Source organism: Myxocyprinus asiaticus, chromosome 29 (assembly GCF_019703515.2).
Source record: "Myxocyprinus asiaticus isolate MX2 ecotype Aquarium Trade chromosome 29, UBuf_Myxa_2, whole genome shotgun sequence".
Classification (NCBI taxonomy): domain Eukaryota; kingdom Metazoa; phylum Chordata; class Actinopteri; order Cypriniformes; family Catostomidae; genus Myxocyprinus; species Myxocyprinus asiaticus.
The window spans coordinates 6,730,793-6,758,282 of record NC_059372.1 but is presented as its reverse complement, the minus strand read 5'-3'; the positions used below and the strand labels follow the sequence as shown (position 1 = coordinate 6,758,282).

Genomic DNA, 27,490 nt, shown 5'->3' with positions numbered 1-27,490 from the left:
TATCATTGCAGTTTGGCTAGTTTTAACTTAAGAATTAACAAAGAAGCCTCGCTGTCTGTCTCTCAAGATTAAAGAATGGTTTGACACAGAAGGAGAGAGGCAGCTCCAGCAGGCTGAATCTGTGGATGACACCAGTGAAAGAATCCAGCAAACACTGCAGAGCTTCAAAGCTTTTCTTGCAGAAGCAAATGTAAGTCTTAACACGGAGTGAAAGCACTTTTCAGTGTCAAATGATTATTGTAGAGTTGGATAGGACTTTTTGGTGCACTGCTGCACACTTAAACTTCAAAAAGATTACACATGATGATCTATGCTATCATTCCTGATATGCACCCTTACAAAAACTGAGAGTTCTGGCAAACTTGCTGTATATTTCCCCCTCGTTATTTTCTTAAATGAGCTTTGCGGCAAACTCTTCATTGTTACCAAAGATTTTCCGCAGGTTCACCACTACTGGTTAAGAGCTGCAAACTTCTGGCAAACGTTTGCGGCGAATCACAAGCTCATTAGCATGTGAAAATAATGAGTGGGAAATTTGTGGCAAAATTGTAGCAAGTTTTTCAAAACTCTAGACTTGTTGTAAGGGTAGCATACTACTTTAAAAAAATCTTAAAAAATAATTTGTGGGGGGTAGCTCAGAGAGTATTGACGCTGAATACCACCCCTGGAGTCGCGAGTTAGAATCCAGGGTGTGCTGAGTGACTCCAGCCAGGTCTCCTAAGCAACCAAATTGGCCCGGTTGCTAGGGAGGGTAGAGTCACATGGGGTAAACCTCCTCGTGGTCACTATAATGTGGTTCTCGCTCTCGGTGGGGCGCGTGGTGAGTTGTGCATGGATGCCGCGGAGAATAGTCCACATGTCTCCGCGGTAACACGCTCAACAAGCCAAGTGATGAGATGCGCGGATTGACGGTCTCAGACGCGACTGAGATTTGTCCTCCACCACCCGGATTGAGGCGAGTCATTACGCCACCACGAGGACTTAGAGCACATTGGGAATTGGGCATTCCAAATTGGGGAGAAAAGGGGAGAAATAAATAAATAATTTGTGGTGTTAAATCTCATACTGATGTTCCCGTAATGCATATTTGTGTAAATATTAGGAGCGAAAGCATCAGGCAATGATGTTGGTGTCAGAAGCAGAGAGTATGCAGGGGCCGAACTATCCCGAGACAGAAGTGTTTTACAGAATGGTGTCCATCTTTAAATCCAGTCTGAGTGACTTCCTGTTGCGAGCAGAACGGTGCTGTGAGGATCTCGGGACTATGGTGTACATCTGCCACTTTTGTGAAAGGGTACGTCTTAAAAAGAGAGTTTTTTGCAGAAATTTACATTAAGGCAAACGATAAAAAGAGACAGTGGATATGTTCAAAATACACCTAAACTGCACCATGCAGTACTGTACTATACATTGTATGGCAGGTAGGCATGGCCGTAACCAGCTATGACGTCACCAAAGTCTGGACCTCGGTAAATTTTTCATGTTCAAAAATTACATTTTAAGATATAACAGTTCATATCTTACAATTTCATGATACAGTGCAGCGCACTGAATCTTTAATTCAGTCTTTGTTCAAAACGTTTTAATATCATTAATCGGCCATAAATTACTGACCATGCCGCTGCTGAAGCAGCACATTGACAGCACTGTTACTTGGTACCTGTTACTTTTCTCAGCACTGGTCAGGATGGACCAATCACAGTCATTTTTTTATCACTCGATGAGAAATGATTGAATAGATACTGCTGCGGTGGGTTTCCATCCCAGGTATGAATCATTGCAATTATCAGCTTTTTTTATTATTATTACTATCCAGTGTAAAAATGTCTTGAGATGTGAACGAGGATCAATGGAGGATTCGGTTTTCTGAGCTGTCAAGCGCCCCCTGGAGGAAGAAAGTTGTATCTCAAAAGAAACAGTTTCACAGTTTCGGTTCATTCCTCACACACAGCTATTGTATGACTTTAGAAAACATGGCCAATAGCACATCACTGAAGTCACTGAAGCAAAAACGAATTATATCTTGTATAAGAAAACTCTTAATCTTCATGCCCAGGAGTACTAAAGAGTCTTAATCTGGCCTTATAATCATCATGACATTATCTGAAACGTTCAAAAACAGTAGCACACTACACTAGTACACCACCTGTAGTACAGACTACAGTATGAAATACATGTATGTCAAATATGCGAACACTGGCCAGGATGAAGGCTGCTATTTCATTCATTTTAGTGGCTAATGTTTGGCTAATGTGGCTAATGGCACACAAACCCCCGTGGCACTAACCCTAACCTTCACTAATTTTCAAACCCTGGTTATGGCCATGATGGCAGGGTTCCAGCTGGTCCTTAAAAAGTCTTAAAATGTCTTAAATTCAGTTTTCCAAAATTAAAGGCCATAAAAAAATCTTCAATATCTTAAACGGTATAACAAAAGTCTTCGTTTTAGCTGCGAGCTTTAAAGAGAAAAGCACGCGGGGAACTCGAGATTCAGCGTTTCCATTGGTTTCAGAGTGTTTTGCAATCAATGAGTACCAGACATTTATGACAAGCAATCGCTGATTTACTGTTGATCAATTAAGACAATGTTTACTTTAAAGTGTTTATATCGTAATATCTTGTACATGAACGTAAGTGCATATTTTATTTCTATCATCTGTTTGAATGAGCAGCTGGAAGCAGTGAAGCACATACATTTCAAAATAAGAGTCCCCGGCGTTAAAATTCCTGCATTATGCACCAAATCTTTTTTCTTTTAATTTTTCTGGTTATTATTGGTATTTTGGTTTCAAGTTCTAAAGCCTTGTTAAATGTGTGCCCCATGCTGTTTAAGTAAAAGAATCTGTGAAACGTTATTTATTTTGAGATTGTGTGGGTTTCTTCTATGTGGGTTTCTTCTTTTATTTATTCAGGTCTTAAGAGGTTTTAAAAAGTCTTACATTTTATTTTAAAAACTCAGTAACCCAAGTACAGTGTACAACGTTGAATACGTTTCACTCAGTGCATTGTACTCAACCTAGCCTTCTGCTTTTGAAAAGTGGTGATTGAGTCAGACGGAATATTAACCTCTATTTTTAACTATTTTTAACTTTTAAGTGTAATTTATGTGACTAAACTGCCAAAAGTTAAGACATTATTTTTATTTTTATAGAGTATTTTGATTTAAAATGCTAAAGAACTTTTTTTCTTTTAAGATGATAACTTGATGTCACTCACTGAATAAACATGCAATGTAATGAGGTCATGTTGCAAGTCGCAACAATGCAGTATAATTTTGTTTCATGCTCAGTTTTACACTGCAAATGAAAAAATGCTGCCACCTAGTGTACTGCTGTGTGTTAAAACTAGTCACCACGTATTTCCTTTCCTTCAATCATTTCATGAAGTCATTCAAAAAAGAAAATATTACCCTACTTTTTCATATTTTACTTTACATCCTATTTGCAATGCATTAGCAATAGACTGCAACACTACCCGCCCATTTTTTTTCAGTCGTCTTGGTTCCAGAAGTATTTTTCCCATTCATTTCTTCCATAGAGATTTCCTAAAATCCTTCATAAGAGTTCTAAGCCATGAACCAAACCAACCAGCTCCAAGGTGAATCACAACATTACAAACTTTGATTGTAGCAAAAAAAGCGTTTGGAAATTGGACAAAAAGACAAATGTGCAAAACTCTGTACTTAATGTCTTTAATGAGGGAATGAACTACAATTTAACCAAATTAAAAACGATGAATGTTGATTATAAGTATATAAACAATATACACTGCCTGGCCAAAAAAAAAAAAAGTCACCATTTGGATTTAAATAAGCAAATACTTAAAGAAGCAATATGTAACATTGACATCAAGCATTTAAAATGGGTACTGCAGTCCAAATTCATAATATTGGAGAGAGTTGTCTCCCCCACTCCCTCCTCCCCAGACTCAAAGCTCATGCGGGCTGGCAGGTTGAGGACACGCAACAGGAACGAACAAACTGACAATGGCAAGCGACGAGCCTTACACTGTAAGTTGATCAGCTAATGTATACTGTACGATTGCAATCTTTTTATTGTTTGCAAATTATAAACCAGCTCATGTGGATTTTTTTATAACTCTGTCAGTGTTAGCTATATGTATTGCTGGCTTCCATGGCTGCAGCGCGTTGTGTTTGCCCGCTAACTTGTTTAAAATCTGGCAACCCGGGTGTCGAAATACTATTGGGAAATGGGCAGTGGGCGGAATCACTCAGACCAAAACACAAACAGAAATTCCAGCCAGAATGGACATTTCAAAGTAGAGTATACTGGCTGTACCATTGTTTTCGGAGAAGCCAGTATTTCAACTTAGCATGTTTCCTAAATCTCTAATAACATATTATGATAATTTTATGCTTTAGTACAGTAAATATATTACATATTGCACCTTTAAGAGCCTACGATTGGATCATTATTGCAGTGATTAATATGTTTCAGCTGGCAACAATTCTTTTAACCCTAACTGATGCAGTGTGTAGCTTCTCATTTCTTAAACAACCATGTCGGAAGACGTAACCCGTGGTCATGGAAAAGATGTTACTGTGTTTCAGAAGGGGCCAATTATTGGCTAGCATCAAGCAAAGAAAACAACTAAGGAGATTGCTGACAGTACTGGAATTGGGTTAAGAACTGTCCAACACATTATTAAAACCTGGAAGGATAGTGGTGAACTGTCAGCTTCACGGAAGAAATGTGGTCAGAAAAAAATCTTGAATGATCGTAATCAGAGATCACTAAAACGCTTGAAGTCACATCTTAAAAAAATGGACAGTAGAACTCACGGCTATGTTTAATAGTAAAAGTAAGAGCATTTCCACATGCACAATGCAACGAGAACTTACAGGATTGGGACTAAACAGCTGTGTGGCCACAAGAAAGACACTTGTTAGTGAAGCTAATCAGAAAAAAGTACTTCAATTTGCTGGGGAACACAAAGATTGGACTGTGGAGCAATGGAAAAAGGTCATGTGGTCTGATGAGTCCAGATTTTCCCTATTCGAAAGCGATGGGCATGTCAGGGTAAGAAGGGAAGAAGGGAAGCGCATGAAGCACCCATCATGCATAGTGTCCACTGTACAAGCCTCTGGAGGCAGTGTTATGATCTGGGGTTGCTTCATTTGGTCAGGTCTAGGCTCAGCAATGTTATGCGGCAATAAAATGAAGTCAGCTGACTACCTGAATGTACTGAATGACCAGGTTATCCCATCAATGGATTTTTTCTTCCACACGGGCATGTTCAAGAACGGCAATGCCAAGATTCATTGGGCTCAAACTGTGAAAGAGTGGTTCAGGGAGCATGAGGAATCATTTTCACACATGAATTGGCCACCACAGAGTCCTGACCTTAACCCCATTGAAAGTCTTTGGGATGTGCTGGACTAGACTTTATGAAGTGGTTCGACTCTCACGTCATCAATACAAGATCTCTGCCAAAAATGACTGCAACTCTGGACGGAAATAAATGTTGTGACGTTGCATAAGGTTGTCGAAACAGTGCCATGATAAATGCGACCCATAATCAAAGCTAAAGGCGGTCCAACGACATATTAGAGTATACAACTTTTTATTTTGGCCAGGCAGTGTATTTAATTTGTATTGCAAAATATTTAGATATATACAAATATATAAGTAGTTTGAGAGTGTAGGGAGAGCGACTTGATTGCATCATTCACAGTGCGTCATGGGAGTGAGCGGTCACTGCAGAGCTCTTTTGGCGTGCTTTGTTGGCTGCGATTCTCTGATGGGTGGAGTGTTTCCCATCAGGATCATAGATAGTGCAGTTCTTCATCGGGAATTCTGCTCTTAAACACAATTTTAAAAAAAAGAAATGGAAATAGTGGGGACTGATGCCTTCAACAGAAGCAGATACCATCCATTAACAACCTCGAAGCTCATTGTCTTTAAAAGTTTATAAGCTAAGGTTAATAATTAATTCGCATATGAAAAACATTTATGGTATTTTTACTTCTGGAACCCCACTGTTGCACTCTATACATTATTGATAACAAAGTAACAATATTTCTCAGCTAATTAATCAAACTATTTATTAATTGTTTTTAGGCTTCAGCTGTGGCCAGTGACTGCAGACAGTTTTTGGAACAGGACCAGTTTTGTTGCTCCCTGGATCAAGAGAGTTGGCTGTGGCTCCAAGCTTACCTGCAGAGATTAGATGAGTTTTCATCTGAGCACTTCCAGGATGTGAGAGCACAGGCATGTTCTCTGTCCAACTCCAGGGTGCTGCAGGTCTGGAACGCCGCCTGGCTGCACTATCAGGAGGTCAGACAACATCTGAAGGAGAAACTGATGTTCCTAGAAGAAGCTCTGCAGGTTTCCCTTACAGTCACACCTGTTGGACATCATTCTGATTGGTTGGAGATGATTCCAGGTGAGGAGACAGTGCCTGGGAGCGAATTAGCAGAACCTGTACAACATGAGCAGGACCTACCAGTGTTTGTTTCTGAGCAGTCGGAGAGCAGGGCAAGTCAAGCGAGAGATAGTATCCACGGTACTGTGAGCTGCTTCAACTTCAGGTCGGACCACAAAAGCAGGAGAACGTCCAAAACTTCACACAAGGCGAAGGAAACTCTAGCAGAATGCACCAAGAAAGGCAAACATGTTGTTAGAAAAGAAGCCCATGACCAGAAACCCATCGAGGGGCCGGGTACCGTTGGCTGTCAGTGGTTACCATGGCAACATGCAGGAAGCAAAAATATCAGCAAGGGCTACAGCGGTTCTGAACATGAGATCACGGAACCAACCTTCTCGCAGAACCAGCATCAGGTCGCCCAGCAGTACCAGAACTCTCGAATTGCCAGCTTTTGCTCTGAGATGCCCCACGGTGAGATGGAGGGCGCTAGAGATGTCACTCTGTTTGGAGAATGTTGGAGAACTGATGGAGAAAAGGCTGCATCCACCCCTGAGAGCCCAAGCAGAACTATGTGAGTTATATTGTGTTCTCATGGCCATTTTAGAAGCTTAAAGACAACATGAAATCAAAATTGAGTGTGTATAAGTGATCCAATCAAATCCTAATTTATAAAATCAAGTTTCACACTACATTATTTTCTGCTTAAGAAATACGTGGAAATTAAATATAGAATTTAAATCTGTTGCAAATACCATTTCATGCTGTCTTTAAATATCTTGGGGATCCACTTGCAACTCTATATTCATGTAAATCAAGAAAGAAATATTTTCACATGCCATTTCTTTCTCAGAAAGATAAAGCTACAATATAAAAGAGCTAATATAGGATTCTGAAAACTTCCAGTAGATTATTGTCATCATGGTACTGTATGATCATTACCATATTCTTGTACCATGGTATTCTAAGGTGGTATGGTAGTGTTGAAATAAATCATAGTATAACCATGGCAAAATGTCATGGTTATACCATGGTACTTTTGGTGGCTGTCACAGCTGATATGTATTTTTAAATGAATATTAGAAATACTATAATAAAAATGTCAGGGGCAAATTCATTGCACCACTTTTGTGCGTGGTATTTTATAATACAATCTAGTGTATGCAGGTGCAATCAGCGCTGAAATAGCAGAAACGAGCCTCCTTTCTGGAAATTAGGCTCATCAGCCTATAAATTGCACTTAATTCACAAACCTATGTGCTATTTGCCTGACGCAATAAACATTGCGGTATTAACGCCCGAGGAAAGCAGACAGTAAATGGAATTTTGTTTGTGTACATTTTCTATCGATCTTGGCAGTAATAATTCATCAAATAATGATGTGTTAAAATCTGGCTTATAGACTCACTGAGCAGTGAGCACTTTTTTAGGAACACCTGTACACCTAATTATTCATGCGATCATCTAATGAGCCAATCGTGTGGCAGCAGTGCAATGCATTAAATCATGCAGATATGGATCAGGAGCTTCAGTTAATGTTTACATCAGCCATGTGATCTCAATGATTTCGACCATGGAATGATTATTGGTGCTATACGGGCTGGTTTGAGTATTTCTGTAACTGCCAAACCTTGAGGCAGATGGGCTACAACAGCAGAAGACCAAGTTGGGCACTTTATTATGACCCTTAGTGTTCCTAATAAAGTGCTCAGTGAGTGTATCTATATGCACGTTGTAGTCAATGCACTTTCCTTATCTGCATAATTCCTCGGCCGCTAAACCAGCAGTGACAAAATACAAATAAATGGTGCTTTTACCGAGCACAATTAATTCTTAGTGAATTTCCCCCTCAGTGTTACAGGATGAGTACCAAATTAATATACCATAGTATTTACATGGTACTCAAAGTTAGAATATCATGAGATTGTCAACAACAACAGAAAATTATTAAAATAAGGTACTTTCTTTGTTAATTAAGGAATAATGAGTAACCACTTTGGCTCAGTGTTGGAATATATTATTAAAATGTTAAAAATTCTTAATTTGCTGGCAGGAAGCTTCATCGTATCATGGAGGAGCTCTTGATGACGGAGGTGGAGTATGTGCGCTCTCTGGCCTACATCCTGACTCACTACTTCCCCCTGCTGGCCAGAGCTGACGTGCCTCAGGATCTGCGCGGTCAGCGCGGGCGGATCTTTGGTAACCTGGAGAAACTGTATGACTTTCACGGGCAACACTTCCAGCGAGAACTAGAGTCGTGTCGGGCAGAGCCGCTGAGAGTCGGGCGCTGTTTCCTAAAACACGTAAGGGCGTTTTTTCTATGCCACTTTCCCTCGAAACTTACTCAGAATATCATTTTTAACCTTTTAATAAAAATATGTGTTAAAACAGAGAGAGAGTTTTGGACTCTACGCCCTTTACAGCAAGAACAAACCCCAGTCAGATGCCCTCATCCAACATCATAAATACTTCAAGGTAAGGAGCCCTCGTTTGAAGAGGGCGGCATAGGTTTGAGTCTGGCTTTTGTCTTTTCCCGAACCTGTCCCCATTCCTAAGCGATTAAAAGGCCTCAAAATAAATGTTGTTTTTTTTTATATACATACCCTCTGCAGAATCTTTTCAACATGACTATTGTTTTACTATTCTAGTACTTAATAACAATTTGGGATGGTAGCACTACTTGTATTGTGTTCTCCCTTGAATCAATTACTTTTGCATGTATTATTCTCATTTTTAAGTCATTTTGGATATAACTGTCAGTTAAAGGTGCACTCAGTCATTTTTTGATAGTGTCATCTTGGACAAGCAGTGACACCTAGTGGTGCGGATGCAGCATCAGTTACAGATGCCATTGTAGCAATTCACTAGTCATTATCAGCCATGATTAATTTAATCCAAGAGTGAAAGTGTCAAATATCAAGACAGTTACATTAAGTTTACATTAAGCGAGTAGTATTCAGCTGGTCATGTGATTCTAAAATGGCAGCCCCCATGAGGGCGCCCCTGCTCCATGTAGAATACAACAGCTTTTATAAGATTACTGATATGACTAGAGTGCTCATCTCATGTGAATGGTCATGATTTTATACATATGTTTCAAAATTGCAATTGATTTCTTTAGGAGTAAAATTGACTGAGTGAACCTTTAATAAATATACCTCTAAATATCTTGCTCTCCTGTTCAGCGTAAGCAGATGGAGTTGGGTGATAGTATGGATTTGTCCTCCTACCTGTTGAAGCCTGTCCAGAGGATCAGTAAATACAGTCTGCTGCTACAGGAGATTCTGGAAGACTGTGTGCCGGATCAGAGCGGAGATCGAGAGGAGATCCAGACCGCTTTAGAGGTTGTCCGATTTCAGCTACGACATGGGAATGACCTGCTCACCATGGATGCCATCCGGGACTGTGATGTTAGTAGTGATGATTCCATTTTAGAGAAAAGAAGGGACAACTCAAAATACATTTTTGTGGTAATCAACATTATGCCACAAATGCTGTCGATTGAGCTTAACTTGTATTGAACCTGGAATATTCCTTTAATAATGGCTATGGTTTAATGTGCAGGCCAATGAACCCGCAAAATGCTGCCAGTCAAAAATTCATAATTAATTTAACAGCCTTTGAGAAGTGAAATTAGATTTACAATTTTTCCTCAACTTGTAGGTTCTAATCATGCACTTTTTTGTCATGTTTCTTCAGCTAAACCTGAACGAGCAGGGCCAGCTTATACGTCAAGATGAGTTTTGCATTATTTTCCGTAAGAAACGGTCGCTGCGGCGAGTGTTTCTCTTTCAAGATGTCATCCTTTTCACCAAGACTAAAAAAAACGACCGTGAAGATGATGTGTACGTTTACAAACTGTCTATCAAGGTATGATTACATGAATTTAATACTCTTGTCATGCGCTGGATTCACAAACGTCAGCATTGTTTACCTGACCCAATTTACGACGCACTATTGCCACCTATGAAAAGCAGTCGATAAGTTACAATTTATTTTTTTAAATAATGTTTGTTTACATTTTCTAGTCATCATGGCAGCAATAATTGTAGCCAGGATTTTTTTAAACTTTATTATATACCTGTCTGAAAATGTTACCAACCGTTGTATTTTATTTTTGCATGAATACTGCCCCAATTTGCCACATCTTCTGTTAGTTAAACGCCAGCTTTACTTGCATATCATTTGAAATTCCTCTGATTTGACCTGTAGACTTGTGAGATTGGAATGACCCACTCCAGCGGCCAGAGCGGTCTGTGTTTTGAGATCTGGTTTAGAAGGAGACGATCTCAGGACACCTACATCTTACAGGCAGAGACACGTGACGTCAAGGAGGCCTGGACCAGAGACCTGGAACAAATATTGTGGGAACAAGCGCTGAAGAGCAGAGGTGAGTGAGTGAGTGAGTGAGAGAGAGAGAGAGAGAGAGAGAGATCAAGAAAATATACAGTAAAATAGTCTAAATTGGACATTTATAGACAACGTCTAACATCTTTAAGTGGTAAGAGTTTATCATACAATGTTTATGTTGTTTTGTTCAATTGATCATTTTTGTTTTAGAATTGAGAAGACAAGAGAGATTGTTTATGGGAATGGGTTGGAAACCTTTTGTAGACATCCAGCCCAGTAACACAGCCATCAATGAAAACGCTGTGAATGGTGACAATACAGTAAGAGGTATTTATCAACCAATCACAGACAGACGTTTTGAATTCTTTGACACGCATATCCCATCTGTCAAAGTCATTTACAAAGTGCTTTGAATTTATAAAAAAATATATACAGTACTGTGCAAAAGTTTTAGGCACTTGTGAAAAATGTTGCATAGTGAGGATGTCTTCAAAAATAATGCCATAAATAGTTTTCATTTATCACTTAATGTCATACAAAGTCCAGTAAACATAAAAAAGCTAAATCAATATTCAGTGTGACCACCTTTGCCTTTAAAACAGCACCAATTCTCCTAGGTACACCTGGACACAGTTTTTCTTGGTTGTTGGCAGATAGGATGTTCAAGCTTCTTGGAGAATTCACCACAGTTCTTCTATCTATTTAGGCTGTCTCAATTGCTTCTATCTCTTTATGTAATCTCAGACTGACACGATGTTCAGTGGGGGCTTTGTGGGGGCCATGACATCTGTTGCAGGGCTCCCTGTTCTTCTATTCTAATATTTTCTATTTGCAAATGCAATGTTTGGGAGTCTAACATTTATATTTCCTATTGACACACTAAAGCTGAAGATATAAATAACCATCATAAGACAAATGTTTTTGTGAAACATCTTATGTGCCTAAGACTTTTGCACAGTACTATATATATTGTAGAAGCACTATAGCCTATGTTTAATTTATTTTTTTGTAGCCAATTCTATTTTTATGTATTTCATTTTATGTTAAAGGAGTATTCCAGGTTCAATACAAGTTAAGCTCAATCGACAGCATTTGTGACAATGTTGATTACCACAAAAAGTCATTTCGACTCATCCCTCCTTTTCTTAAAAAAAGGAAACATGTTGGTTATAGTGAGGCACTTACAGTAGAACTGAATGGGGGCCAATCTGTAAACTTTAAAATTCTCACCGTTTCAAAAGTATAGCCACAAGACGTAACCAATATGCATGTTAACATGATTTTACTGTGATAAAATTGCTTACTAATCTTTTCTGTGTAAAGTTAAATCCAATTTTACAACTTCGTTGCCATGACGACATAATGGCCCTAAAACGACTGTAAAAACCAAGATTTAAACAACTTTACATCTCAAATAACACACAAGTTTTAACTGAGTGATTGTGTGATTTTATAAAATTATAAGCTTCACATTTCTGCCTTTAAATCCTCCAAAAATTGGCCCCATTCACTTCCATTGTAAGTGCCTCATTGTAACCTCGATTTTTGCTTTTTGTAAAGAAAATGAGGGACGAGTTGAAATACATTTTGTGATAATCAACATTATGCCACAAATGCTGTCGATTGAGCTTAACTTGTATTGAACCTGGAATATTCCTTTAAAACTCCTCCTCAGTCATTCAGTCATAAATTGAATAAACCTGTTGTCACTTTCGTATTGATAGAACATGTAGGATTACTGAAAACGCCAAATCCCCTTGTGTCTGGCCTTCAAAGAGGCGTGGTATTGCCAAGGCCAGATTCGACTGGCTCTGGCAGCAGTACGTCAACCGCAGGCAGCCACTCGTCATCCTCGTCTGGGCGAGGCTCCATGTCACCCAGCACTTACCTTGGAAAATACGGTATCAGAGTAAAAACTGTTCATCCTCCTGTTTGCCATCAGTAAAAGTTGACATGAACCATGATTCACAAACTGTTTTATTTCTATTATTAGACTAATTTAATGTGAAATTGCATATTCAATGAGAAACAATGTAGGGATTTTATTTTAGCCATCGGGAATTGACTGGATCATAAAAAATGGGTGTTACATAGCAAATTTGGAGGGGTAAAGATAAGTGTAAGGCTAGAAACATATTTTATGCAAGTGCGTGCACATGCATTCTTGCGTTACTGTGGTGGTTAAAAACCTCAGGACTCAAGGGGGCGATAGAGTTAACTTCAAAACTCTGTGCCACTAAACTATCAGGTAAGTTGCAAAAAATACTGACTTCAACTTATTTGTTCAGCAATATTCTCTTAAAACTGTTGCTCGTTTAAAAGCTTGAAAGAGAAAACTCACCATAGAAGCGGAGAGTTCATACTAATGTCCACTGCAGCATCACTTGCGGCAACACTGAGAATGCAACGCTTAGTTGCATTGCTATGAATTGCGGTCTGACACCATTTTGAAATGCAACAAGGCACGAAATCAAGCTTGCGTAGCTAGGATCATCTGCGTTCACGTACTTGCATAGAGCATGTTTCGGCCTTATTTCACAACATCAGTCATAAAGGAAAGTCATTGCAGAACCAGGACAAGTCTTCACATTTTGGTGAATAATTACAACAACAAAAAATGTGGGTTTGGAATATTGTGCACTAATGAATCGTGCACAATAAGATTAGAAACGTGTATTAAGAAAGTAAAAATGGCTCATTTTGATTTCATGTTGACAAAGTGCATCTGAGAGTTTAAGATCATGGTAACTGCCTACTCTAAAAAAGCTTTTTGTTTTGTTTATTGCTACTTGAAGTCATTCTCTCTTCAAACATTTTCCCAATTCTGATCTCTCTCTTTCCATCACTCTTACAGCAGATATTACAGAGTTGTCTGCAGAGAACGCAGCTCTATTTAGCTGTGTGGATCCTAATTGCCCCACAGGAAGGAGAGCATCTGTATCTTCATTGGTTCTCTCCAGACCTTCAGTTCCTGCAGTGTGTCAAACATCTCCAGCTCATGTTCTGCAGTACAGCTCACCTGCTCTCTCCAGAAAAAAGCTCTCACCAGGGTTCAGTCCACAAAGTGATGCTCGCAGCCCTCTCAAGGTTAAACAAATCCATTATAACAACAGCTCTGTTTTAAAACCTAGTGAGATACCTACCTAGACAGCATTTTTAGGCATCATAGGGGTTCTTCAGACACAAGACTAAGTTACCTTATTTTGAGTAATACCTATGGCAGCATCATATACTGTATCTCCTGCATGGATAAGGCAATCTCACCACCTCAGTGAAATTTTCCATTGAAGATCACAGACGGAGTCAAGGAAAATTATAGTTGATTATAAATCAAGCGTAGCATTATTTCTGTCAGGCCGCGTGAGTAAAGCTCGCAATTAGCTGACGCTCAGCTGATCATGATGTATGACAATACAAGTCAGACGCTTATCAGAGTTGGTAGCAATCTATATTCGCTTTTCCACCATCGAGCCAAACTCTTGTTGCAAAACCGTGCCGTTCCGTGCTGATCTGGGCCAGCTGGCAGGGTTGTGGTTTCTTATTCCACTGTGGTGCTTGAATGTACAACATGAGAGGTAAACATTGAAGCGATTGCGCTATGGAGAATGATCGCATATTCCAGATTTTAGGATTGCTTTTTCCCTGGTTACTCTGCTAAATCACGGGAAAGACATGTCATATGTCACAAAAAGCAAAGCAAAGACTAAAAAGGAGAGAGGTTCACTTATTTGCTAAGAGGTTGTTTTTGCCGGACACGAACACACAAAAATGGTAAAAGTTCCCAGACTACCTTAAAAGGATATCTATTGGCAAAATATTATATGAGTTATATAATTAGGGAAGCTCCGATGTATCAGCTGCCGATATTTATTGGGCAATTATTTACCAAATTAAAACCATTGGCATTTCGGTTATAAGCATGAATACGCCGATATGAAAAACAGATTATTAATAATAAATTAGAAACTTGCTTTGTAAAAACTCTATGAATTCAAATGCACAATCCAGAAATAATAATAACAGCCATTATTGTAGAAGGTTTGGCACTCCTAAGAGCATGTAATATATCATTTTTATTCTTTCTCGTTCTCACATTAATGAGGAAAACCTACACACATATATATATATGTATAGGCTACATGATGAGAAAAACCATCAAAAACGCTTTGAAACCAGCAGACTTCGACTTTTGAGGCATCAGTACAATATCCAATAATGCTGCATTTTTTTTAATTAGGATTAAAATCTCAATATTGCCTTGCATGACTACTACATTTTAAAAGGCTGCGTTTCTGCAGTCGGCGCTGTGTGAGCAAGCGGCGCCCTCTAGCGGTCTGGATGGCATTATCCATTATCTCTCTATAATACAGAATTTAACAGGGGTTTTGTTCCTTTGGTTTAAACTTTTAATTTTTCTATGATGTGGTTGACATTTCCGTGGAATTGGCCAACATATGCGTAGTATGAATTTGTAATGTGCTATCATATATAGTACAAACATCTAACATACGAGTTCTGCTGTTTTGAATTGCAAAAACAGAAGTGCAAAAATGTTTTAGAAGTACAAAAGAAGCTTCTTTTTTTTTCAAATCAATCACTGTTATTTTTTGTATCTTTTTATCTTCTATTCATCTTTTATTGTGGCTCTCTTTAAAATTTTGGTCTGTCATGTGTTCAACAGATCCAATGATCTATGGAACTTGTTTATTGTTAGAACAGTATAAAAGGTTTCATTTGTCTTTGTACATTTATAAAGTATAATTCCTGAGTAAAACGGTGATCTGATGACAAAATAAGGTAGGTGGCAAAATATCGGTATAGGCCTATAGGTTTTTGTTAAAATCGGTATTGGCCAAACATGTATTATATGAGTTTCAGTGAGCTAGCTAGGGTAATCTACCTCCACAAAGAAAAAGAGATGTTGAAAAATTATTCTATACTGTACTATACTAGTTAAACCATCATCATAAAATCATGAAGATACACCAATAATACATACTCACCATAGCAAACTTTGCCAGCTACCTAGAAACAATTAAGTTACCTTGGCATTGGCAAATTGACAATCATGAGTCACCACGTACTAAAGCCATTTCATCAGCACTGTTGAGCACGGTTATGCACAGTTAGCTAACCGTACCGAGAAATCCAGGCTGAGAGTGGAAAAGCAGATAATGTAGACCGTGAAGCAACTCACTAGGTTTTTTTAAAACACATTTTTTTAAATATATTTTTGGAGCTAATGAGTATAATAATGATGCTACATAAGTAAACCCACCATTCATTTTGTCTTCTGTTTTACAGCAGTGTCAGTTTCAAGAGCCAATTCGATCAAAAGCATCAACAGAAGTTTAGATTTGATTCAGGTGAGTTACAAACAAGAGCTTAGCTGCTCTCTAAGCAGGATGTGAGGGGAACACAAGATATAGGCTATGCAAGCAAAAATATTATTAAAATATAAAGCATTTTATAAATGACACTAATGCTCCAATATTTCACATTCCTGCTTACCTCTCTAAAAAAACAGTTCATTGATGTCAGATCAGGTCCTTTTGTCAAACCAAAGCTGCCATCAGGAATCCCAAGACAGATGTTAACATTTTGATCCACTTGCTCCTGAACAGGCCTGCTCAGACAAGAAATCAGATTTTATTGCGAAGAAAAACAAATTCAAGAAAGAAGAGGAAATATTGCTGAACTACTCATCCATTGTTTGGCTTGATGCAAATTCCGCTCACAGTGACAGGCACACAAACACTGTTTTATTCCCAGACTTCAGTCTTGACCACAAGGATATCAAGGCAACATGACTATCAAGGACTATGGACCAGGTGTTCACTTCCTGTCCGTGTACACCACTTTAGATGACAAATCTGAGGAACTATCTGGACATTTCCTTTTCAGTGGCTGGCGGTGGTGGAAAATGAACAGAAAAATGTCTGTTAAGGCTTTGAATTGTAAGATTATTTTGCATTATGATGATACAGGTTAATGGAGACAAATGAACTGTTCATACAGACGATGTATTTTGAAGCCAAATTACTTGAGATGCAGAATGTCCAGGTGACATTAATTAAAAGCCAAATATCTAATGAAGGTATTCTTGCTTTTATCCGCTGTTGTTTGTACATTTAACTAGCTGCAATTCAAATACTTTGTAGGTTTCAGGAAATTAATGCAGAATGTCTATACATAATATAAACGCAACTGCTGGAAAATGTCATTTTTATAATAACTTTATATTTTGACTATGCAAGGGTTTTATATAGCATGTAATTGATTGTTAATGTACTGTAATATAGGACTACTGCATGCCAGTTCCCCACTAAAAGGAGAGAGAGATCAAATGGTATTTTACCATTTAAAAGATGTATGGTAAATAAAATGTAATAATAACTTACTGTTGTGTGTGTATCAGTCCTACTCTAACATGTAGACAGACAAATGGATGGATGGATGGATTCTCAAATACAAGTTAACATGGTCTTTTAAAACAACAATTAATAAAACACCTTGAGGGAATATCAAACTGGTGTGTCAGAGCTAAATTTAAATACATCCTCTCTTAATTTAACGAAAATAACTCTCTGATTAACAGCTTTACAGTTGTAGGTAGACATGAACAGGGGATAGATAGACAGATAGATAGATAGATAATCCATGAGCTTCTATGACCCCCAGAGACTGTCAGTCAAAAATAGATTTGTGTAACATGACATGTTGTAATGTGATTTAATGCCATTAGCCTGTGGTAGAAGACAGGAACTGTCATAAATAAGGGCAGAGGTTCAAAGTCTACATCCCCTGACACCACAGTAACATAAGGACACCACGCCCAAAATATCCCTCCAGTGACCCCAACACCAGTTGAAATAACACAACACTGAGTGAAACAGTCAAGCGTTACCGCCTGCAATGATGGACGAAGGTAAGATTAAACTTGGTGGTAGCATGTGACAAACAACTACAGCACACTTTTTGAGTGTATTTGGTCATTTGTTGGGAAAAAAGCTTGAGCCAAATAATTTGCCAAGCTGTCTTTTTGGGAAAAGCCAATGCATGGTCAATCCTTGAGGTATATGTGGTTTCAATGTAGGTTAGATTGAAGTGATCAAGGCATATCCTACATGCAATCCATCCACACCTGTTTTCAGAAGAATGCAGAAGTCTTTGCTTGCACTAGATTAACCAGCTTCTATGATCTATGTGCAGAGCCTTAGTGAACAAATGGATAATTGCATTGGAGTAACTTAAAAATGTTTGTCATGTGTCTAATCCGAATTACATTTCCTCTACTTTCCAATGCCATAAAGGACAGCTGACCTTGTGCAAACACTCGTGTCTGTGGTGTTCATAGTTAAGCATGCTAATGTCCAATGATGCTTTTGCATCTGTATCAAGCTGTGCATGACCTTCTTGCCCATTGCAAAGCATGCAACTCCATTCCTGTTGATTTCTCACATGTTGGTCAAGAATTTGTGGGTCATGGTCCAAAATTAGAACTTCGTCCAGTGCTAAATTGCACTGTAAATTTAAAGTAATTTATACAAATTGGACGAATTTATCCGTGTTCCTGGATGAAAATCTTTTGTTGAAAGATACCTAAAATCTAAGTGCAATGATTAACTGATAGGAATGTTGATACAGGAACGTTCTTGTCTTCAAGTCCTACTGAGAAGTTCCTACATACGAGTTAATTAAATAAAATTAATAAAATGGTTGCTAGTGCAATAAAATAAAGAGAAAACAAACCACATTTGGTGTGTAATATATGCTTTATCTTGTGTATATTATTAATATCATGCTGCCATAGAGAACGATGGGAGTTTTGTCACACAATCCTGACACCTGATACTGGCTAAAGTCTAGAGTATATTTGTTTTCAGCATACATTTCAAAGTATACTTAAGACCTATACAGACACATTCAACGCATGCGGCAATAAAGCGCAAAGAAAAAAAAGCTCCAGGTGGACAGTCTGCACGTATTGTGCATTTGACAAAATTTGCAATGTACCGTGGAAAACCAAAGTATACTTTGGCCTTAAATACTTAGTTTTTTACAGTACATAAAATAAGTACAGAAAGCATTCACAATTACAACCAATACCAGTCTGCTTCCGCAATGATTCTTTAACTCGGAGGCTTTAAGTCGAGGCTTTCCACAATTTTCCACTGGTAATTACGACATTGATGTTCATGTGTGCTCATCTCGTAAATACAATCATTCCAACATGAACTGAAAGCAGCACATATCCTACTTCACATGCAGTCTTTTTCAAAGATTGCTGTTCTCTGTCTCTGCCCTTCACAGCCATGGAGATTGAACGCATTGATCTGGCATGTGAGGTGAATAACACGGATCACCACACGAAGCTGAACGGCATGGACAGGCTGATGGTGAGGAGAGGCCAGCCGTTTACCATCACACTACATCTGCGACCTGGAACTCACTTTCAAAATGGGGCCAATGTCAGCTTCATTGTCAAAACAGGTTCCTTATTCAATTCTGTCTTAATCTGATATTTAATAGAACATTTAATTATGAACCAAACACTGTTTGATTAATATTTACAAAGCAGAGACTAGTTTTTCAACTAAAGCACATATAGGGAATTTAACAGCTGTCACTAGAACTTGCAGTTGTATTCAAGGCAAGGGGTGGGAATAACTCTATCAGTGTTTCAATGTTGTCCAGGGCACAAATGGTGCAGGACGACTTACACACTAAAGTTTAATATGGAGGGTTAGTGGTTTGTTCAAATGACTAACCTTAATTACGAGCAAAAGTAATAGTAATGCTTGCCTTAGGACATTGCATTACAGTGATGTTTACCGTCTGTTCAAGTTTACAGTCCTGAAAGGCATGACAGTACTGCTGCAGATAGTCATGTCGTATTGCAAGTACTGTATATAATTAGAAACATGATGTTAAGGCTTCCATATGTTCATGTCACATTAAGAGGAGACTTGTGTTCATGCATCCATGTCTTTTTCTTTTTGATTTAAGGTCCAATTCCTTCAGTGGACGCACAAACCAAAGCAAAATTCAGCATTAGTAAATTCATCTCTAGATCATGCTGGAGTGCTACTGCTGAACTGATGTCAGATAATAAAGTATCTCTGACTGTGTGCTCACACCCAAATGCCCCTATTGGTGTCTATAAACTGATCCTGGATCAGGAAGCTGGAGTCGTTCTGGGAGATTTTGTGCTGCTCTTTAACCCCTGGTGCAAAAGTAAGTTATTTAAGCATGTTGATGGTATAGGGAAGGTTAATAAAGAAATCACTTGAATGCACAAAGCATATGTAACTCAAGAGATCAGTATCAGTACATACAGTGGGGTGTAAAAGTCTCAAAACATGAGATTATTTTTTATATTATTATAAACCCGAAAATAAGGAACAAAGAAAAGTTACGTTTTAGGAAATGTTTCTGTTGGTTCATTCCAGTCTGGCTTATAATATTTAATATAATTAATCATATAAATGAATAACATTTTATAGATATAAAAGTTTGAATGTCTTAGAGCATCTAATACAGACTTAAGGACCTTGCAATCAATATTGACAAATTTCTACCCTGTGATTGTTGGCTCTTTATGATTAATTGCTTATGTAAAAGTATGTGCTAAATAAAGAAATGTAAATGTAGTGAAGTTCTCCTGCTTATCATATCTCAAGGATATACACTCACTGAGCACTTTATTAGGAACACTATGGTCCTAATAAAGTGCCCGACGTGGTCTTCTGCCGTTGTAGCCCATCCGCCTCAAGGTTCGACGTGTTGTGCATTCTGAGATGCTATTCTGCTCACTACAATTGTACAGAGTGGTTATCTGAGTTACCGTAGCTTTTCTGTCAGCTCGAACCAGTCTGACCATTCTCTGTTGACCTCTCTCATCAACAAGGCATTTCTGTCCACAGAACTGCCGCTCACTGGATGTTTTTCATTTTTGGCACCATTCTGAGTAAATTCTAGAGACTGTTGCACATGTAAATCCCAGGAGTTTAGCAGTTACAGACAGGGCTGGTCTGTGGGTTTGTGGGGCCCTATGCGAAATCATGAAAATAGGCGCCCCGGTTGTAAAAATTGTCATAACTTTAAAACATCCATAGAACCACTGCAAACGTGGTGAGCAGATTTTTTTAATAGAAAGCACTAAAAAGAAGCACGATACTGTATGGCTCAATAGATGACAAATAACATGTCCAATAGCTGTTTTCCCAACATGAAGATATTAGGTTAAAACGTACATGCATGCATAAGGGTATATGTGTATTTTAGGTGCTGTGACAAGTCACCATTTGTATGCAAAAAAAAAATATCCTACTCCCTGAAAGATATTAATGAAATAAGTGTTGTGAGATATCTCACCGGTCACTGTGACAGCTGTAGACTTTCTAAACAGCAAATAAGAATGCTGTTACTTGTTGTAACTTTCAGTTATTTGTGTTTTTATGATTATTCAGAGCTCATTTTATACGTAATATGATGTTTTTAGTTTTCACCGTCATTGTGATTTGTATGTCAAATGATCAGGTCCACGCATGGTGCATGTTCTCCTAAATGTGTGCACGATAGGAACCAATGGACTATGGAGAATTTCAGATTAAAAGTCATCAATGTCCACCACACCCCAGGCATGCCGGGGCCCTAGTCGGCCGCCTGCATCGCCTGTAGGATTACTGAAATACTCAAACCGGCCCGTCTGGCACCAACAATAACGCTACGGTCGAAATCACTGAGATCAAATTTATCCCCATTCTGATGGTTGATGTGAACAATAACTGAAGCTCCTGACCCGTATCTGCATAATGTTATGTATTGCACTGCTGCCACAGGATTGGCTGTTTAGATAATCAGATAAATAAGTTGGTGTACAGGTGTTCCTAATAAAGTGCTCAGTGAGTGTATAAGTGGATGCTTCCCTCAATTCAGTGACAATTCTTCCAGCATCCCTCCGACTCCCCATTTCAACCGTTATATTTTGTAACGCTGATATTTATTCTTTCAAAATTATTTTTACATTCCTAGCTTTAGTCAGATTGTCCGGGGGACAATCCATTTTAGAACTCAAGTCCCGTTCTCAAGTCTTGTTATGGACAGCACGCCAAATCCATTTAACTTAAACACTCTAGAACTATATGAACCAGTGAACATGTGAAATGTAAATGTAATGTGTGAATAATTTGTGTTTCTTGTTTTAGGGGACTCCGTGTACCTGATGAGTGAAGCTGAAAGGGAGGAATACATCCTCTCGCAGGATGGGCTGATTTATCGCGGGATACCCAAACGCATCACAGCCCTCCCATGGACCTTTGGACAGGTACTAAACTTCAAACTTTCAAAACATCCTTATGATAACTTTACAATAATGACGCATTCATGAATACCCCTTAAGCTCATTGTACCTGTTGATGTTCCCTATTGAAATCAATTTATGTTAAACGAACAAGGATATTACAGATTCCCAGTAGTCTTATCAAATATAACTCGTTTTATCTTCATAGTTTGAGCCTGGCATACTGGACATCTGTCTGCAGATTCTGGATGAAAACCCCAAATATATAAGTGACGCAGCTCTGGATTGTTCTGAAAGGAGAAATCCAGTGTATGTGACTCGAGTGCTCAGTGCCATGGTTAGTAACGCCCCTCATAAAATGTGTACGAATTTGACAGAATCTTAAGTCTCTTTCGAAAATTATATGCTAACACTGCAAAAATGGAACAGATGTGCTCAGAGAATGAGATCTCAGTAAAATGTGACCATATTCCATATGCCACATTCAAGACAATTCCAAACAGAAATATGTCAATCCACTATAACTGCAATTACTGCTTGTTTCTCCTATCACCAAAAAAAATTCCTTGTGTACGTGAGAACACTTGGCAATAAAGCTCATTCTGATTCATTCTTCTTTGGCCTTTTAATATGACAGAATTAGTGGAGAGGAGGCAGGAAATGACAGGGGAGAAGAGTGGGAATTGGATTGGAAAAGGACCTCATGAGCTGGGACTCGAACTTGGGTCACCTGCAGTGCATCAGCACCACATATCATGAGTGTAGCCTGCTAGGCTACAGCTCTGACCTGATACTTCTTCTGAAGACTAGAGGGCTTCAACACAGACCAAAATACTATAATGTAAACTAAACTTAACGAGATAAAGTTGGCTAATAATCTGTGTTACAGATCGAAAGCGCAGTAGACGTTCACTATTTACAAAAATGTTTGTGTGCTTCATAAAATACAAACTACTGTCCTTTTTTTTAACAGAAGTCAATCAGGTGTCCCTCATTTGTTTTACTTTTTGATTTGTTATTGGCGTTGTCTTTTATTGCGCAGATCAACAGCGATGATGATAAAGGTGTTCTGGAGGGTAACTGGTTGGGTGAGTATGAAGATGGCGTGAAGCCGACCGCCTGGAAGGACAGCTGCACCATCCTCCGGCAGTGGAGTAATGGCAGCTGTAGGAGGGTGCGTTACGGACAGTGCTGGGTGTTCGCAGCTGTCGCCTGCACAGGTGATTCATTAACTACTGCACTAAAAGTCAATTAAGAATCATCAAAACCAAGTAGCAAGCAGCTATATCATTATACTGTATTTTTCAGTAACATAGTGAACTCATAAGTGGACAGAGGTTTTTATATGCTAATTTTATTTATCCAAGGTGGTCTGTTTTCCAGGATTTGTTTGGGGAAATTCCATTCATTATATCAGAAAATCTTTAAACATTGACCTCAGAAAAGATTCTGGATATTTAACAGAGGCAGTAATTATAGATGTGGTGAGGAGCATTTAGACGTTTCTAGGTTCATAACCCCCACATTTTGGGGGATAATTGTTAATAAAATCCATATCTTAACATTTACCATTACTTCTCAAATTGTTTGTACTAATGAGATATCCATTTATCTCATATTATTCTTGTTCTAAATTCTCTGCTTTGTGTTTAAATTGTGTCCCAGTGTCCAGAGCTCTTGGAATCCCATGCAGACTTGTCACTAACTTTGGATCAGCACATGACAGCAACGGTGATCTTTTAATGGAGCGTTTCTACAACGAATTTGACGATAACATTTCTGACGACTCCATATGGTATGTTAAGTAACCTGTAGACGATTACAGAGTTGTTCACATGGACATTGATTAAATTCTTGGAAGTTACTAGTTGCTGTACTTTTGGTTGCTAGTAACCATTCCTACTTGGATCATAAGACCTCCATTGTGTGCACTGCCATTGCTTGACGGCGCATTGTGACAACGCTCATTTTCATAAAATTAGACTCTGCCCAACTTTCCACATCATCAACCGTCACAGTCACTTATGTTGCCTCAAATCGCCAACAATCATTGAAAATGAACTACATCCTATTGCTTTGTCGCAATAAACTACAATCAATATGAACATCACTTTAGATTAATGATCAGTTATGGTACAGTAGTTGTGGTACTGCTGAGAACTGGTAATGCAAATATGGAAAACATGACTATAATACAGCTGCAGATTTTTCAAGCCAGACTGCACATAAACAAGACTTTTCTTCAAATGTTGTCTCCATCAAAAGTTGTCTTTCTTCAGGAACTTCCACGTATGGGTGGAGAGTTGGATGACACGTTCAGACCTGACACTTGGGTACGAGGGTTGGCAGGCAAGTGACCCCACACCCCAGCAAAGGAGTGATGGTGAGCCAATAATCAATACACATGATAGAACAGCTGAAATACAGTCAATGAATAAATAACTCCATTCTGTTGCCCTTCCTCTGTCAGGCGTGTACTGTTGTGGCCCGGCCCCTGTAAGAGCCATTAAGGAGGGTGAGCTCACTTTCCAATACGACGTCCCGTACGTGTATGCTGAGGTGAACGCTGACGTGGTGGAGTACATTAAACTGAGAGACGGAAGAGTGTTTAAGATGGAGGGATCAGCTACGACAGTGGGGAAGTTCATCAGCACCAAGGCAGTGGGCAGAGATGAGAGAGAAGACATTACACACAACTACAAGTATCCAGAGGGTAGGGCAATTCTTGGTATTTCATTCAAGCAGCATGATAGCCTTCTCCCAAATGGCACATTTCATGTGGACTTCTGGTTTTGTGTGATTTGCTTTGCTTACATTGGGTGACCCATTTGTCATTTTAAGAGTCAGAAAGGAGCACCCCCTTTATGGATGCAATGCACTCTTTAACAAAGTCTGCACATGTATGGGCTTCGCAGCTGACTATTATCCAGCTGTCTTTGTCATCAAATTGTGGACTCAAGACAAGGACTGCAAGGGCTGAGGGTGGCATTTGGGACAAATCTTCATAATCCTTGGCTATTTAGTGTTGTTATTTTTTGTTTTGCTTAACCTTAATGACCAAGGTTATCATGCTGGTATAAATGCTATGCTGGTACAGCATGAACTCTATTACTCTTTAGAGACAGAACCGTAGATGGTACTGCTCTATTGTGATGTTAACAAATTCCTCTGTTCCCTGTCAAGTGGCTAAGAAAGACTCAATTCTATTCAGGTTCTGAAGAGGAGAGAAAAGTTCATGAGAAAGCAAAACATCACAATAGACTCGTACAGACAGGAGAGGAACCTGGTTTACAGATCAAGATCAGGGTGACCCCAGACATGCAGATCGGCTCTGACTTTGACGTCTATGCGCAACTCAAAAACAATACCATGGTCACAAAGACCTGTCGGGTTATGTTCTATGCCCAAGCTGTATCCTACAATGGCAAACTCGGAGAAACCTGTGGATTGGGCGAGTTTACGGAAATTAATTTGGGCTCTACTGAGGGTAAGCCTGATTGATGCTTTCTGATATTCATTTATGTGTTCATATTGCTTCTTTAACTTTAAAGTTCGACTTGAAGCTCATGTGTATTCAACAAGTTCCTTTTTAGAACCATAAATCTGTCTCCTTTGGATTTCCAGGTGGTAAGGTAACTCTTCGACTGGAGTATGCAGAGTACGGTAAAGCCATAACTCAAGACAGAATGATCAAATTGGTGGCTCTACTCATCGATGCAGAGACACGAGAGTTCTTCAGAGCAACGAAGACCATCGTATTGGACAGCCCTGAAATAATTGTTAATGTACATTTAATCTCTGATCCCATTATACAGGAATCTATCTGTCTGTCTATCTATCAAGCACCTTATACTCTAGCAATTGCCTAAAATCTGCTTAAGAATACCCCAGCAACCAGCTAGAACACCCAAGCAACTCCATAGCAATGCCCTAGAAACCATCCAGAGTGCCCCAAAAACTGACTCGAGAACGTCCTGGCAACCAGCCAGAAAACCCTATTTGTCCTGCTGTTTGTCTGGAAGGCACTATTGTCAGGCAAGGTTTTGTCAAGACATCTGATTAATCATAGAATTAAATAACTTTTAAGTTATCTCAAATGTTAAAGCAAAGACTTTCGGCTTTAATTAGCAGAAAGTATGAAATACTTAGAGGCTTGTTTTGTACATTTTGGACTCTGCAGACATTATGGGGCTAGCAAGATTATGCAAATATGACCTTACAAATTTTAGATCAATACAGTTCTGACCTTAATTTACTCTGGACCTAATTAGAGCCTATCTAAATCAGGAGGGTCTTCAGTCGCTTGTCCTCCACTGAGTCAGATAGCAAATTCCTCAGCTCAGCCAGTACATATTTAATTTGAATGAATTTCTCCTTGACTGACAACACTAATGAGGTGTGATTCTGCTTCCTGCAGATTTTGGGTGTGCCAAAAGTGGGCCGGAACCTTGTGGCAGATTTAGCATTGCAGAACCCACTACCAGAGCCCCTTGAAAACTGTGTGTTTACTATACATGGTGCCAACCTCACTGACGGCAAACCAATTACCCATGAGTAAGTCATCTGATCTCACGAGGTGTGAGCCAGTGAACATACCTAGTTTCCTTTTCAACTCATCACATGATTGATTTAGAGTACTCTTAGCTACTTTTTTAAATGAATGACCTTCACTTAATATCATCTTCTCCGTCTAAGGTCTGAAATCTAATTCATGTATATGTTCAGATTTTTTAAATATGGATCATTGCATGCCATAATTATTACAGTCACATTTTGCCTTGTTTTTTGACTATAGCACAACATTTTTTTATAAGTCTCATGGCTGTAACAGTTTGTATTTTTGTCTGCAGGGTTGGAAAAGTTGGCCCTAAGGAGTTTGCCACCGCTAAATTGGAGTTTACACCGAAGCAGCCAGGACAAAGAAAAATACTGATAGATTTTGACAGTGATAAACTTCATAATATTGAGACTTACGAGAATCTTGTAATTTATGAATAAATTTGCAGATTTTGCAGATGCTTGTACTGTAATGTCTTATTCTGTTTGGGTAATGTTACTGATCTTCTCAAAATTATAAACGCTTGAATATAAAACACTTATATTCAAAGATTGCATCGAATAATGTTTTAATAAAATCACATCCAGTACTACAGGAATTAAAATAAAAGTATTTAAAATACAGGTTGGATGCACCAAATGTCGGGGGGACCAAATTAAGTATTGTGGGTCTTGCCCCCACCCCCAAGATCCCAAAATATTTATTCAGGTACCTGAACATTTTGCATAGGACTTAGTGTGAATCATTTTGGTAAGAAGAACTGTTTCCAAAAATTTAAAAATTTACACTGTCTATATTCAGTACATTTATCATTTTTAATGTGCATAGGGGTGCAGCAGTATTAAATTGGCAGTTCATTTGCATGTCTGCATTAAATCAGATGGTGTCAAACT

The 27,490-nt window shown here is 38.7% G+C and overlaps 2 protein-coding genes across 2 annotated transcripts in view; both read left to right on the top strand.

Annotated features, from left to right (window-relative positions):
• si:dkey-65j6.2 (pleckstrin homology domain-containing family G member 4B) overlaps positions 1–17,155 on the top strand; it is a 34,402-nt gene extending 17,247 nt beyond the window's left edge. The window contains exons 12-24 of the mRNA XM_051661178.1: positions 68–190; positions 1,103–1,294; positions 6,081–6,958; positions 8,438–8,687; positions 8,776–8,859; positions 9,570–9,794; positions 10,084–10,254; positions 10,597–10,774; positions 10,945–11,061; positions 12,459–12,635; positions 13,589–13,821; positions 16,039–16,100; positions 16,262–17,155. Of these exons, the coding sequence (XP_051517138.1) occupies positions 68–190; positions 1,103–1,294; positions 6,081–6,958; positions 8,438–8,687; positions 8,776–8,859; positions 9,570–9,794; positions 10,084–10,254; positions 10,597–10,774; positions 10,945–11,061; positions 12,459–12,635; positions 13,589–13,821; positions 16,039–16,089 (2,679 nt within the window). The 3' untranslated portion in view covers positions 16,090–16,100; positions 16,262–17,155. The remainder of the gene's footprint in view (positions 1–67; positions 191–1,102; positions 1,295–6,080; positions 6,959–8,437; positions 8,688–8,775; positions 8,860–9,569; positions 9,795–10,083; positions 10,255–10,596; positions 10,775–10,944; positions 11,062–12,458; positions 12,636–13,588; positions 13,822–16,038; positions 16,101–16,261) is intronic.
• Positions 17,156–17,645: 490 nt separating this feature from the next.
• tgm2a (transglutaminase 2, C polypeptide A) lies at positions 17,646–27,037 on the top strand. The gene is made up of 13 exons (XM_051661184.1): positions 17,646–17,662; positions 19,048–19,227; positions 19,744–19,971; positions 21,945–22,063; positions 22,248–22,376; positions 23,082–23,259; positions 23,705–23,834; positions 24,319–24,422; positions 24,510–24,752; positions 25,251–25,526; positions 25,664–25,824; positions 26,457–26,593; positions 26,890–27,037. The coding sequence occupies exons 1-13, from the start codon at positions 17,650–17,652 to the stop codon at positions 27,035–27,037; spliced, it is 2,046 nt and encodes a 681-aa protein (XP_051517144.1). The 5' UTR covers positions 17,646–17,649.
• Positions 27,038–27,490: the final 453 nt, after the last annotated feature.

What these genes read in the sequence shown, in the direction of transcription:
- tgm2a (XM_051661184.1), top strand. An exon ending in CTTTAACCCCTGGTGCAAAA is followed by an intron (nt 19,972 to 21,944) that starts GTAAGTTATTTA and finishes TTCTTGTTTTAG; the next exon opens with GGGACTCCGTGTACCTGATG. An exon ending in TCCCATGGACCTTTGGACAG is followed by an intron (nt 22,064 to 22,247) that starts GTACTAAACTTC and finishes TTATCTTCATAG; the next exon opens with TTTGAGCCTGGCATACTGGA.